General features: G+C 37.3%; 1 protein-coding gene across 4 annotated transcripts in view; it reads left to right on the top strand.

Moving 5' to 3' along the window:
* PRP4K (pre-mRNA processing factor kinase PRP4K) overlaps positions 1-9343 on the top strand; it is a 42388-nt gene extending 33045 nt beyond the window's left edge. The window contains exons 12-20 of one of the 4 annotated variants that reach the window (XR_013999380.1): positions 1036-1150; positions 1732-1883; positions 3125-3211; positions 4322-4599; positions 4929-5063; positions 5577-5622; positions 6132-6216; positions 6985-7030; positions 9162-9343. Coding sequence is in view for 1 of the 4 variants with exons in the window: in XM_081145009.1 (XP_081001135.1) it covers positions 1036-1150; positions 1732-1883; positions 3125-3211; positions 4322-4525 (558 nt within the window). In the remaining 3 variants the exon portion in view is untranslated. Of the gene's footprint in view, positions 1-1035; positions 1151-1731; positions 1884-3124; positions 3212-4321; positions 5828-6131; positions 6217-6984; positions 7031-9161 lie in introns of those variants that run through there. The other 3 variants (XR_013999379.1, XR_013999381.1, XM_081145009.1) reach the window with 3 other exon arrangements.
* Positions 9344-13060: the final 3717 nt, after the last annotated feature.

The following is a 13060-nucleotide window of genomic DNA, read 5'->3' as shown; positions in this document are numbered from 1 at the left end:
TTATTGATGTGGCAGTTAAAAATAATCATTTCTTTCGTTAGCTTTATTCCATGGATATCATGTGTAATGGACCAGTCTGTAGCACTGACCAAGCTTTACAACATCCCAGTAGAGAGTGCCTAGGCTTATTTATTTAAAGTGTTAATGTTTCTTTTGGGTGGGAACAGTAGGCCAAGTTCAAGTCCCAACTCGGAATTTGTGTGTGTCTCTTTTGAAGGGGGGAAGGGACTCTGGAATATGAATTATCTGCACTTGTTAATCCTGCACATGCTTCTGACTCATGAGTGGCAGCAGTCATGGGAGCAGCTCCAGCCTTTCTCAGCAGATGTCACTGTTACTGTGTATGTTGAAGTATTTACAAAGGAAAAAAGAAACAAATGACTAATATAGAGTTCATGTTTATCAGTTTTGCCAAATATATTTAACATTTTCTTGACTAATACCTTCTTTATATTTAAGGGATTTAATAATTTTTAGACTTGGAAGTAATTGCTAAATTTGGGATGGTCTAGCAGCTTCCAATGAACATTTTTTTTTCTGTTTTTGTCCAAACTTAATCTGAATCATTTTGCTTTTGTTGCCTTCATAATTTTCTGGCAACGGAAAGTTAAGTCAAATGAAAGTTAATCTTAAGTCTGATTCTTATTAATAAATGTCTTCGTGTTCCTTTAAATAGTAACTTGACTTTATGCAGGTGTTCTGGGGATTTTTAGAAGATGCTTTTCGTCAATGAGATTTTTCTCTTACTACCCCATCCTTTTCTAAACAGTGTTGGTTAAAATTAACTTTACTTGGTATTTTTTCATATTTTTTCACTGAGAAAAAATCTTTTACTAATTACAATCAAATATTTGGTAGTCCCTAATTTTTCATAATTAGGAAATTGAGGTTTAAAATAATTTAAAAGGAATTTTAAAAAGAGTGACTTTGTTCTCAGTTTTGGAAATAATTTCTCAAAGCCAATTATTTTTATCTGATTACTTGCCTTAATTATTCCTAGCATGAATTAAACTTCCTTGATAAAATGTTTTTCAGGTTAATGAATCCAAAACTATTTTAAAACTCTGTGATTTTGGGTCGGCTTCACATGTTGCGGATAATGACATAACTCCTTATCTTGTCAGTAGATTTTATCGGGCTCCTGAAATCAGTAAGTTTCTTCAAATGTTTTTTAACTTGGGCCATCATGTGTGGTGGAAACAGCATATTTAATGTCTGAGTAGTGTTTTCATCGCACTTCAGCAGCTGCACAAGGTCATTCACGAGGAAGGGAACCATAGCAAGTTCATCCTCAGGTGGAATGATGGTAGTTGGGACAGGAGTCTTGGTCATGTCTGGCAGGAGTAGCAAAAACAGTTGTGGAAAATCCTCGACTTTAGAAGACTGCTCCTGATTACTCAAGGTCTGATTATCAGATTTATGAATTCTGTGGGACCTTTGTTTTTTTGCCTTGGTTGAGGCTGATTAGCATCTCCACCAAAGGCGAAATGAAAATAGAGGAAATACACATTTTCTCTACCCCTTCAATTCTTTCCCCACTCCTTCATTTTTTTAGGTTTTAAGTGTGTGTTTCTATTAAGAATTAATGGAAAAGAACATGCAACTAATGCCATAAGTAAGGTATTATGATTGTGGTTATAGTTCAAGCTAAATTAATACCCCCATTAATGGAAATAAATAGTAGTTGATTGTTTTTATCATCATATATTTAAACTTCCATTTTGTTTCCAGTTATAGGTAAAAGCTATGACTATGGTATAGATATGTGGTCTGTAGGTTGTACCTTATATGAACTCTATACTGGAAAAATTCTATTTCCTGGCAAAACTAATAACCATATGTTGAAGCTCGCCATGGATCTCAAAGGAAAAATGCCAAATAAGGTAGGACATTAATGTGAGCTTATATTTGTTCAACCTCTCCACAGTAGTTTCCCATAGACTGATGGATTGCTGACCCTTAACTCATCACTAATGGCTGTAAAACAATTTCAGAGAGGCAAGTATGTGGCTACTAGGATTCCTTTAGCTCTTTCTCATTTCCGGTGTTTAGATTAGTGATTCTAATCGGCCAAGAGTCACCAAAAAAGAATAGAACTCTGTTTTCCTTTTCTCCTCTAAAGTCTGTCTTTATGTTTTTCTTTACCCTCTTGGATTAAGCAGATGGTAGGGATCTATAGTTTAGGGTAGACTTGGAATTGAGGAAGAGAGAATTGATGAGCATAAATTTTTTAAACACCATATATATAATATGAATGACTTTCATGTGTCTCCTCTTTCAGAAGCAGCAATGTTCTTGGGAGCACACCCTTATTGGTAACAGCATGAACATGCTTGAGAACTAAAATGAAAATAGACGCAGGTCAATTTCGTTAGATGTAAGGAAGGGCTGGCTCAGTGATCAAAGAAGGAATGGGCGAACATTGAAAGAGGAACTTGATGACAATCAGTTTATTAAAGATTGGAAGTTAGTTGGGAAAGGAAGGTATCAAGAAAATTCACTTGAAATGACATATTTCTAACATAAAACTCGTCATTAGTGCTGCAGCCATAATATCAATTCTGTTTGATTAACACAAAGCAAGAACTTTAGAGATTTATAAAAATGTCTGAGAGCCGTATCTTAGACTTTTATGATTTTAGCTTATGTTATGTTGGACTTGTTTAGAATAAACTACACAGAAATTAGCTGTTGGTATTTATTTTAATGAGATCTAACCTGTATCATTTTAGGGCTATTTGAGCATAATTTGTAAAATGTTGTTAGGTTTCTTAACTGCCAAGAGAAAAGGCCCAATTGTGTAATAGTTTTCCTACCTAAGAACAAATGATTTTAAGTCTTTTTTTAATCCTCAATTTGGAATAGTGAAAGCACAACTTGATATCATAATTGGTTTAATCACTACCTGGGGAAATATATTAATTTCTTATTGTTAAGTTGTTTTAGGTACAGACAGCATTTGTATTAGCTTTTTAAAAGATGTTTGAGAACAAGAAATCTGAGATAATTTTCAAATGAGAAAGCATACCGAGACTAAATATTTGTGACTTATTATGAATTAAATTGTTAGCAAGGCATACTGTTTCATAAGTTTAAAAACTAAGTTTATTTGTTTTATTTCTAGATGATTCGGAAAGGTGTATTCAAAGACCAACATTTTGATCAGAACCTCAACTTCATGTACATAGAAGTTGATAAAGTAACAGAAAGGGTAAGTCTCTCAAGTGTGCAAGATTAAATGGTTATCTTATTGTAAACAAATAAGCTAGGAACTATGAAATTTAAAACATTAAAAATAATTTCTTTTTGGTGTTGGCTGATTCCTGAATAAAAAGACATCAAATTACGAAAAAGGTGGAGAGTTTTAAAATGTGTAGTATGAATTTATTTTTATTATAGGTCATATTTAGGCTCATTTCTTCTTTTGGATCACTTTCTTGGCCTGGCCCACCACCTACCTTCTGTACTACAGTCATAGTGATCAGTGATCTTTTTGAAAACAGATCTGATCATGTTACTCTCCCTGCTTAAAGACCCTTCTTTGGCTTTCTGTTACTTAGAAGATAATTATTTGAATTTCTCAGAATGACACACTGAGTCTTCTACGATATGAGCTCTGCCGTCTTACGCAGTTTGCCCTCTCTTCACTGTACTCTGAGCCCTGCCATTCTGCACTTGGCGTTAGCTAAAGGGCATGCTGCTTCAGACCTCTGGGCCTTTATTCACAGACCATCCTGACCTTATCGGCTTCCTGTTTTCCGTCCCCTAAAAAATACGTTTTCAACTTCAAGCCTCAGGTGAAACATACATTCTGTTATGAGCCTTTCCAAAACCTCCAGGTTGAAGTAAGGACTTCTTTACTTTGGCCCTGTTGTTTCACACGTCCGTAGCTTTGTCAGAGCATTTACCACTTCATGGGATCAACTCGTTTACATGTCTGCCTGTTCCCACTTCAGGGTAGGAAAAATACAGTTCTAACAGCAAGTATTTACTATGTTATTTTTAATTACTTAATATTTTTGAATTCTCAAACTGTAATTACTTAACTAAGTTTGAGTTTCTGTTATGATTTTTACAAAATTATTTTACAGAATGATTTTTAAAAAAAAACACACTCAGCTAACTTATGGGTAACCTTTTTCATTTGTTTTCTTATTGCTTCTTGAAAAGACATAGAGGATAGAGGAAGCCACATAAAAGTTCCAAATGAGTAGATGATTATTCTTATAAATTAATATTTTTGGTAGACAAAAACAGTCTGATGTGTTACATGTTTTTAGTAACTTTATTTAGAGATACGCATTTTAAAAATTATTTTTAGGAGAAAGTTACTGTCATGAGCACCATTAATCCAACTAAGGACCTGTTGGCTGACTTGATTGGGTGCCAGCGACTTCCTGAAGACCAACGTAAAAAAGTACACCAGCTAAAGGACTTGTTGGACCAGATCCTAATGTTGGACCCAGCTAAACGAATTAGCATCAACCAGGCCCTACAGCATGCCTTTATCCAGGAAAAAATTTAAACGAGATGAAGAAGCTCCAATGGTTTGAGTAATTAAATACAAAGACTGAAGAAATTTCACAGCAGTTTATTAATGTATATAAACTTATAAATATTTCTCCAGCAAATTTGAGGAAGCATGATATATTTGAATTAACACCAAGGGTGATATTTCTTTTAGAAATGTTAGTTAATCTGTTTTGTGTCTTATGTGAAATTTCACTGTAGAACTGTTTTAACTGCCAAGACTGCACAAAATTACAGTGCTAATGGACATGATTGCAGTTCACATAAAAGACAAAAGCATCTGTTATAAAATAAGTAGCAATACTGGGTGGTTGATTTATTTTTAGCAGACTTGGCTTCATTTTGGTCTTCAGGTAAAATGGCCAGCATAAATGCTGTTTATATTCACATTTTCCTAGGTGTGTGTGTGCAGGCCACAGCAGCATGCCCTTGGTGTAGTCATTGCCGAAAGGGGTCTGTTCCTTCTTGAGCCTGCCTGCAGGGATGGTCTCCTCTTTTAAAGCAGGTTGTGTACAACATTCAGTACACTGAAGGTAAGCTAAACCATCAACATCACTGGTGTTTTAAGATGTTATTTTATTGGAACAATTGACAAATGAGGGATATTAGCTTTGTGGCAGAATTCCCTGCATGTGTGATACCTGATCTTGTTTTATTTTTTTGGCATTGCAACTGTGGCATAGTTACAATTTCTGTTCTGTTCATCACATTTAAAATTTGAAGAGTATGCGCTTGATGGATAGAGCGCCTTCAGTGTACTGTTTCTTATTAACTTTAATTTTTTAAAATCAACTTGCTATAGACTTTATATACATTTTGTTAAATACAGTTCCTAGTGACATAGAAAAATGCGTAGTTTTCATTTACTAAATTACAAATGTTGAGGCATAATTCTGAAAGTCCTCATATTTAAAAGTTAGATAGACAACATAATGAAATTTTTAACTATTTGTATGTCATTTTGAAAGTGTACTGCTTTATGGTAAAAGTGTTTTTCATTTGTTCATTGTTTTCATTATTTGTGATCATGTTGTCTTTCAATACAGGCATAAACCTTCCACTCTTGAACAAAGCAGCTGCTTTTTAAAAGCGGTAATTGCTTCTTTACCTTTTATTTCTTTTGTAAATGAAGCTTTTCTTTAAGAATGTGACTTTAAAGTGTTGTCTATTGCATAAAACAGTTGACACTCACTTATTGTAAAGTGAAGATTGTTCTACTGCATGTGAAGTGGACCATGCAGATTTCTGTATGTTCTCAGTATGCATCACTAGATAATAAAGTCTTTTGTGAACAAGGCATTTGTAGCCATTTTTAAAATTTTTGTCTTCAGTGCTGGTAAGTCAGGTAAACCATAAATAGTTAAAAGCAACCTTTTGTTTCTCCCTTAAAGTATTTAACAGAATTATTTGCTAAAGATGTAAACCTAGCCAAAAGTTTATTATTTTATTACTTATTAGGATCCTAATTATTTCATCAAAAATTCTACAAATATTGTCAGCTTTCAGTGTAGTGAGGTAATTCCTGTAGGTTAGGGGTGTAAGTCAGGATTTAACTAATGTTTCTGCTATTTTCTCACTTTTCCTTTTGATGGTGCGGAAAGAGAAAACAGGAAAACGGCACAGGCCATTCAACGCCTTCTCCAAGGGGTCTGATTTGCTGAGACACCAGCTTCACCTTCTTACAAGGTTATTTCTGACAGCATGTGTAGATAAAAATTTAGCAACAGTTTAAAACAAAAATCATGTAAATCAGCTTGGTTTTGCAACACAAAGGAATTTGTACTTTTAACATGGTGGAAGAGAATTTTCAGAAATTTATGTCATCTTTGTCATTTGGGTGGTAAGATTAGTTCTTGTCTCCCTGAGGAATATGGAAAGTAATCAGATTTTAAGGGCTTAAATAAATTTTAAAATTGTAAATGGGATTTTTTTATTCACCCAGGCACTAATTACCACAAGCATGCACATTTTGGTGCATTCAAGAATGGAAAATCAGAATAGCAGCATTCTTCTGGTGGGTTTTGCTCCATTTAAAGACATGAACTACAGCCAGGAAAGCAATAGATGAGCTAATAAGCCAACTTGAATCTACACCCCATCTCGTCACGGTTTAGACTTACTAAAATAGATACAAGGTGGTGGTCATCTTCAGGTAGAGTGAAGCCTTGTAAATGAGGCATCACAGGGGCAGCTTTCTACCTTAATGGAATGGGTAGAGATTTCCCCACCATTATTTACTTTATTTTGGTGATAATATGCTGCATATTCAAGTCTTTTGTAGTTATTTTCACTCAAAATAGTTAACATTTTGACGCTTCTGGTGATTTTCATGGCTTCATTTAAAATAATTATTTAAGTAAGTTAACTTCTAGAAACAGTTCATCTTATGCCTTCAAAGCTGTTAGATGTTACTTAAAAAACAAAGTTGCTTGTTACTTGTTCTTTGTGTTTTAGGTGCAGCTCAGTGGAAGATGATGACAACCGGAAGACATGAGCTAAGGTTTCTGTTCTATAAAAGATTAAAAAAAAAAAAGAATTCTCCATTTAATTTCTGTCTAATTTTTTAGTTTCAGCATTATGATTTGGGTTTCATTAATGTTTGGTACTTAGAATAGTAATGCTATTGTGTTCATTTGTAAAGTGCTTGTTTTATCATGCTCCTGCCTCTCCCCCGTCTTCTCTTCCCTAAAATAAAATAGTGGTCAAATTTAGTCATATATAAGATTCTTGAATGGTGAGACTCCTCATATAACACATGGTTTTCAAATTTGGTTCCTAAGGTTTACTAGGAAAACAGCAAACATCCAAATAGCTTACATCAAAACAGTCTTTAGTTTTATGTATCCTATCTCCTTAGCAGATGCAAAATAATAGAAACTGGAATTTTAAGAACACTGTTCAACTCCTTTAATACTCTATCCTCCAACTCACCCTTTAGTATTTTGTTAACAAAGTGCTCCAGTCATGGTCTTAAAGTAGGCAAAATATTTAGAGCCATTGTGTTTTTCTTCTTAAGGGAAATGAGAGATGATACAATGTAGATGTTTTTTAAAAAATATATCTTTATTGATTTCAGAGAGGAAGGGAGATAGAAACATCAATGATGAGAGAGTCATTGATTGGCTGCCTCCTGCACGCCCCTACTGGGGATCGAGCCCACAACCCGGGCATGTGCCCTGACCGGGAATCAAACCATGATCTCCTGGATCCTAGGTCGATGCTCAACTACTGAGCCATGCTGGCTCGGCTGATAGATCTTTTATATTCCCAAAGTAAGCATTCCTAGATTAGTCTATTTGACAGGAACCCTGTAAACAGTCTATATACATGTTATTAGAATTTGTAGTTTTGCTGAGGCAGGAATTTGGAACTCTGCAAGACCTCTGTTAGATTGAGATCTTTAGTGAATAATCCTTTAAAAACTTGCATTCATGTTTCAGAGTAGCTGTATAGTTTTCAAGTACAATTATCTCACGAAGTTTTTGCTTTATTACACTTTATGGCAAAAATGATATCAAGTGATTGTCAGACTGCAGGGTTCATAAGTCTTAGGACGTAGCTCTCAAAGATGTCTTAGTTCTTTCTGTAGTTGGGGGAATAGTTGAGATTTTAGGAAACATAAACATTTTGGACACTGTTCTCTAGGTCTAGACCTTATTCTTAAAGGTTATCAGAAAGTAGGTTGGAGTTTTGAGGCTTTGAAGGGATGGAGCATCTTAAATCTTAAAGCCGTACAGCATTTGTATTCACCCCTAAATCTTTACTAATAGCACTTATTTCCTTATTCCCCAATGCCTATCTCAGCCCACTCTACTTTTTTGCAAAATAACTTTTTAAAAAATATGTCTTTATTGATTTTAGAGAGAGGAGGGGAGGGAGAGAGAGAGAAACATCAGTGATGAGAGAGTCATTGATCAGCTGCCTCCGGCCAGGGATCAAGCCCACAACCTGGGCATGGGCCCTGACTGGAAATGGAACCTGTCTCCTTGATCATAGGTCGATGCTCAACTACTGAGCCACGCTCACCCGGGCCTCAAAATAATTTGTTTTAGAAGAATTTTTACCTTTTACCATTATAATCACCACTTTTCCCTCTAACTAACATACTCAGGACACTTTTAACAATACAAAAAAACGTATGTTTTATGGTATGTAGTAGAGGCAGTGAAATGTAATGTTCTCTGATTTGTTCTATGTCTGAAAACAAATACTGTACTTTACTTGGACTTTATCATCATTTTGTAGCAGGACTCTAGGTGGCTAGGTAGAAATAAAATCTGTGAAATGAAACAAAGGAATCACATACCTGAAAATTTAGGCCAAGTAGTTGAGATAAGAAATGTGGGAGATAAGCCAGATATTCAAGTATGTAACTTCCTTCCCTTAGTTATGATGACATCATTAGAAACTGGGCTTCAAGTGTTTCTTCATAGCATCATAGTTCAGTCATATTCAACATGAATTTTATCATCTCCTAGATGGAAGGTCCTCCTTATCAAATGTTCAACACAAACTCATCTGTGTTTTCACATGTCAGTAATGTACACCAAATTGAGTTTTCAAATGTTTTCCAGTTATTTTCATTGATGATATCATGGCATCTTTAATTGTTCTTTTCCTTCTATATGTAGGGGGAGGGACTCTTCTGAAGAATCTTTCCGTTTAGTGATCAAGATATGGAAGCTGAACTCTTGAAAATACTCATGTGTATTCTAATTGTTTGTGGTATAATTTGAATTGTAACTTGCATTTTGGCAGCAATGTTCCCAACAAACATATTGAGAAAACATAATAAAGTACGCCTCTTGTTACTATGTTGTCTCCTGATTTTTTCTTTGCCTGGTTATGTTGAGTTTTAAGTTATACACCATTTCTTACCTGATGTTCCCTAGGTGCTGTTTCACTGATGTTCACAGATGTTTCAGAACTATTCTTTGCCAAAATATGATTGGGAACTGGCGGATTAAAGTTAAATATTTAGAAGTTCTCGGAAGACCTCTGATGTGCTTGTGAGTCTCAGTGAAGAGGAGAGGTGTGAGGGATGCTTTCCTAACTTCGTTCTGCCCTTTCACAGAGCCTACAGCTTGGAAGCAGCCAGCTTAGTATGATTATCCTTTCAAACATCAAGACACTTTCTAAGCAGCTAAGTGCAGAACATACACCAAAGGGTATTGTATTAGTGTTTGTTTTTTTAAAATTTTAATTTATTGGTTTTTTTTCTGTAACTTAATTTTTTTTTTAATCCTCACCTGAGGATGTTTTTTTTCCCATTGCTTTTCCGAGAGAGTGGGAGAGAGAGAGAAACATCGATTGGTTGTCTCCTGCACAAAACCCTGACGGGGCCAGGGGAGGAGCCTGCATTTGAGGTACGTTCCCTTGGCTGGACTCGAACCCAGGATCCTTCAGTCTACGGGCTAGCCACTGAGCAAACCAGCCAGGGCTATTCATGTTCTTTTTACATGTGTTTTTTATTTGGTTTTCCTAGTAATAGAAACATAATAAGCAATGAGATAATTCCCTTTCTGTAAAGATTAAATAAATTGCTTTAGTGCAGATGGGGAAGCCTGACACCCTCAGTCTACTCTTCATTTTCTTCTGAGAAAATGTCTTCAGCATTTTAAAACAGTGAATAAAATACTTAGGAGGTCCTGTGGATCTTTAGCACATGCAAAGCAGGATTGCGGTTGGAGGGCCAGAGTGTCTGGCATGTAGGATGTGCTTGACCCAGCTGGAGCTGCCGCCCCCCAGAGGCTGGTGGACTCTTAGTTTGGTGGAGCCCTGAGTCTTATAAGAAATGGGCCAAGCCCAGCCGGGCGTGGCTCAGCGGTTGCGCATTGACATAGGTTCTATTCCCGGTCAGGGCACATGCCCAGGTTGTGGGCTAGGCAGCAGATCAATGACTCATCATTGACGTTTCTCTCTTCCCCTCCCCCCTCCTTTCCTCTCTCTGAAATCAATAAAGATGTTAAAAAAAAAAAGAAATGGGCCGAGTGGCAGTGGCTCTGGATAGCCTTGTAAAGTACCCGAGTGCAGTTTCTACTTGGGCTGCGGAGGATTAAGAGCTACATAATCATCTAAAGTGGTTGACAAGGGCCGTGCCATCCTGTTTTTATTAGGGAAAGTAATTTGCACAGTGTATTGGGTTGGGGAGGGTGTTGCTGCAAACTTTCAAGAGAAAAACCTTTTACATGTGCTTTCTCTTACTGATGGGAAAGTCAGAATTTACGTCAGTTAAGATCCAAAGAGTTAAGGTAAAGTACTGGAGATCTAAACATGGTAATCTGAATGAGCAAGCCAAGTTTAACATTTCCTGAACAATTATTTTCATTTATTGTATGTCTCTGTTACAAAGTTTACCAAATGTTTCTTCAAAAATAATGGTGGAAGTTTGTTTTCAACAGCCCTGATAGACAAATATTTTGAATCTGTTTATGACTACATCCCCTCCCAAACCCCGTTGCTCATGGTGAGTTTCTTTTCACCAAAGTCCCACGTGTTGCCTGTTTGAACCAAGCCTGTTGCTCCCACCATTCTACAGGATGGACTTGAGGTGGCTGTGTGTGCTTCCTACACACAACTTGGCCTCATTTTAGGGCTCAGTTTAAACAAAAAATATTCCCGGCAACTATATTTTTACTAAGTGATCATGACAATAAAAATTATTAGGTCCTTTGCTTCATAATTAAAATCAGCAATGCTGCTTGTATTTTTACATAATTAGAGCAATTTTGGTCTCACTGGAGACAATCTGGTAGGTGTTGCAGTAGCTCTTGTTTGTTTAGGTGTAATGGCATCCTAGATCAAGAAGCCTGGCTCCACGAAGAAATTTGCCGTAACCTGTACAACCCTTCCTTCCCCCCCCCCCCACACACACAGTTCCAAGAAGAAATTTGCCGTAACCTGTACAACCCTTCCTTTCCCCCCCCCCCACACACACAGTTCCAAGAAGAAATTTGCCGTAACCTGCACAACCCTCCTTTTCCCCCCAACATCCCCCCTCAAAGAACCAAAGTAGCCTTCAGTGAGGACCAACCCCATGTGACTGCCGTGAGGCTGCTCCCTCATCACCACCGCCTCTAAAAGGCTCCTCCCGCCCGGTTCCCATCTTCCAGGCTCGCTCCCGCTCCTGGTCGTGCTGAACCCAGGGCTTATGCCTTCGTTGCTCCGTATGTGCCTAGAGCCTAGCACGTGCCTCGCAAGAAGTAGGACATTAATCTGTGATGAGTTGTTACTCCCGTGACAGTCAACTCGGTGTCGGCACAGCTCATGCCATTCAGTCCGTCCTGTGTCTCCTATTCTCCCCGGTCTATTTTTTAAATATTGCCAGGCAGTTGGCTCAATCCTCACATGACTATATGAGATAAAAGATCCTCTCCCCACCTTACAAATGAAAGAACAGCGAGGTTAAAGCCCGCCTGCGGCGCTGGAGCGGTTAGTGGTAGAGCCTGGGTGCGAGTTCAGGCCGCTGCGCAGACAGCTTCCGTCACGCACACCAGCCTTCAGCGGTGGGTCAAGTCCATTCCTTAATCAGACTTGGAAGGGTGTCTACCACCTGCCAGGCAATGACTGTTTGGGACACAGTGGGGAACGAAACAGTCGTATCTCTGCCTGAAGGTTTTACAAATAAACACGACATATTCCTGAGGTGAGGGGATAAAACCCAAACAGGTAAGAAAGGTAGAAATGATAATGGATACAAAGGACTGGTGAGCGAGGGTCAGGACTCAAGTCAGAACTGCGAGAACCAGTGTAAAGACGGTTGGCAGGGGAAAGGAGATCAGTGCCAACCGCAATTAAGTGGAAATAGAAGTTCATATTTGTATTATAATCCTGCAAAAGGGATGTTATGTCACTTGGGATGATGACAGTAATTGTATAGGATTTAGGTAAAATTCTATTATATAACCAGGGATCCTGAACAGCTCAGTTTACCTCCTATTGCTGTGTTGATACGGTTCCAGAAAATTCTTTGAAATTAAAACTAAGCACACTTTCTTTGACCCCTGCGTCTAAGACTGAGCCTTACTCTTTTATTAAAGATAGGGTGGAGGGCACTTAAACTACAGTTGCTCTCCGTGTTTATTTGAACTACCCTTTTACTCATTCATTCATCTCTAACAAACATTCCATCTTATCTGGGGGATGATACATAAAAAACCCGACTGCCTTTGTGCAGGAGGTTGGGAATGGGGAGAGGCCTTTTACTTTTTGTTTTTATCTTTGGGTAATGTTTGAACTTTTAACCATGTGTGGTTTTATTTTAATGTTTAAGAAAAAACTAAATTCACCAACCATTCACTAAAACCAAAGCACCCCCCAAAATATTCAAACTCTGATCTAAGCATGCCACATCACGTTTTTTTCTTTACAGTGTGTTTCAAAATGTGATCTGAGAACCACCTGCATTCAAATGACCTGGGATATCTGATTATATTGTAGGTCCCAGGCGGCAATCCTGAAGATTGTTTCTGTAAGCCTGCAATTGAACTTTTTTGTTTCCCTGATTCTTAGGTGCAGTAAGTGTCAATCA

The sequence above is a fragment of the Miniopterus schreibersii genome, assembly GCF_964146895.1.
Source record: "Miniopterus schreibersii genome assembly, chromosome: 8".
Classification (NCBI taxonomy): domain Eukaryota; kingdom Metazoa; phylum Chordata; class Mammalia; order Chiroptera; family Miniopteridae; genus Miniopterus; species Miniopterus schreibersii.
This window is presented reverse-complemented; position numbering and strand designations above follow the sequence as displayed.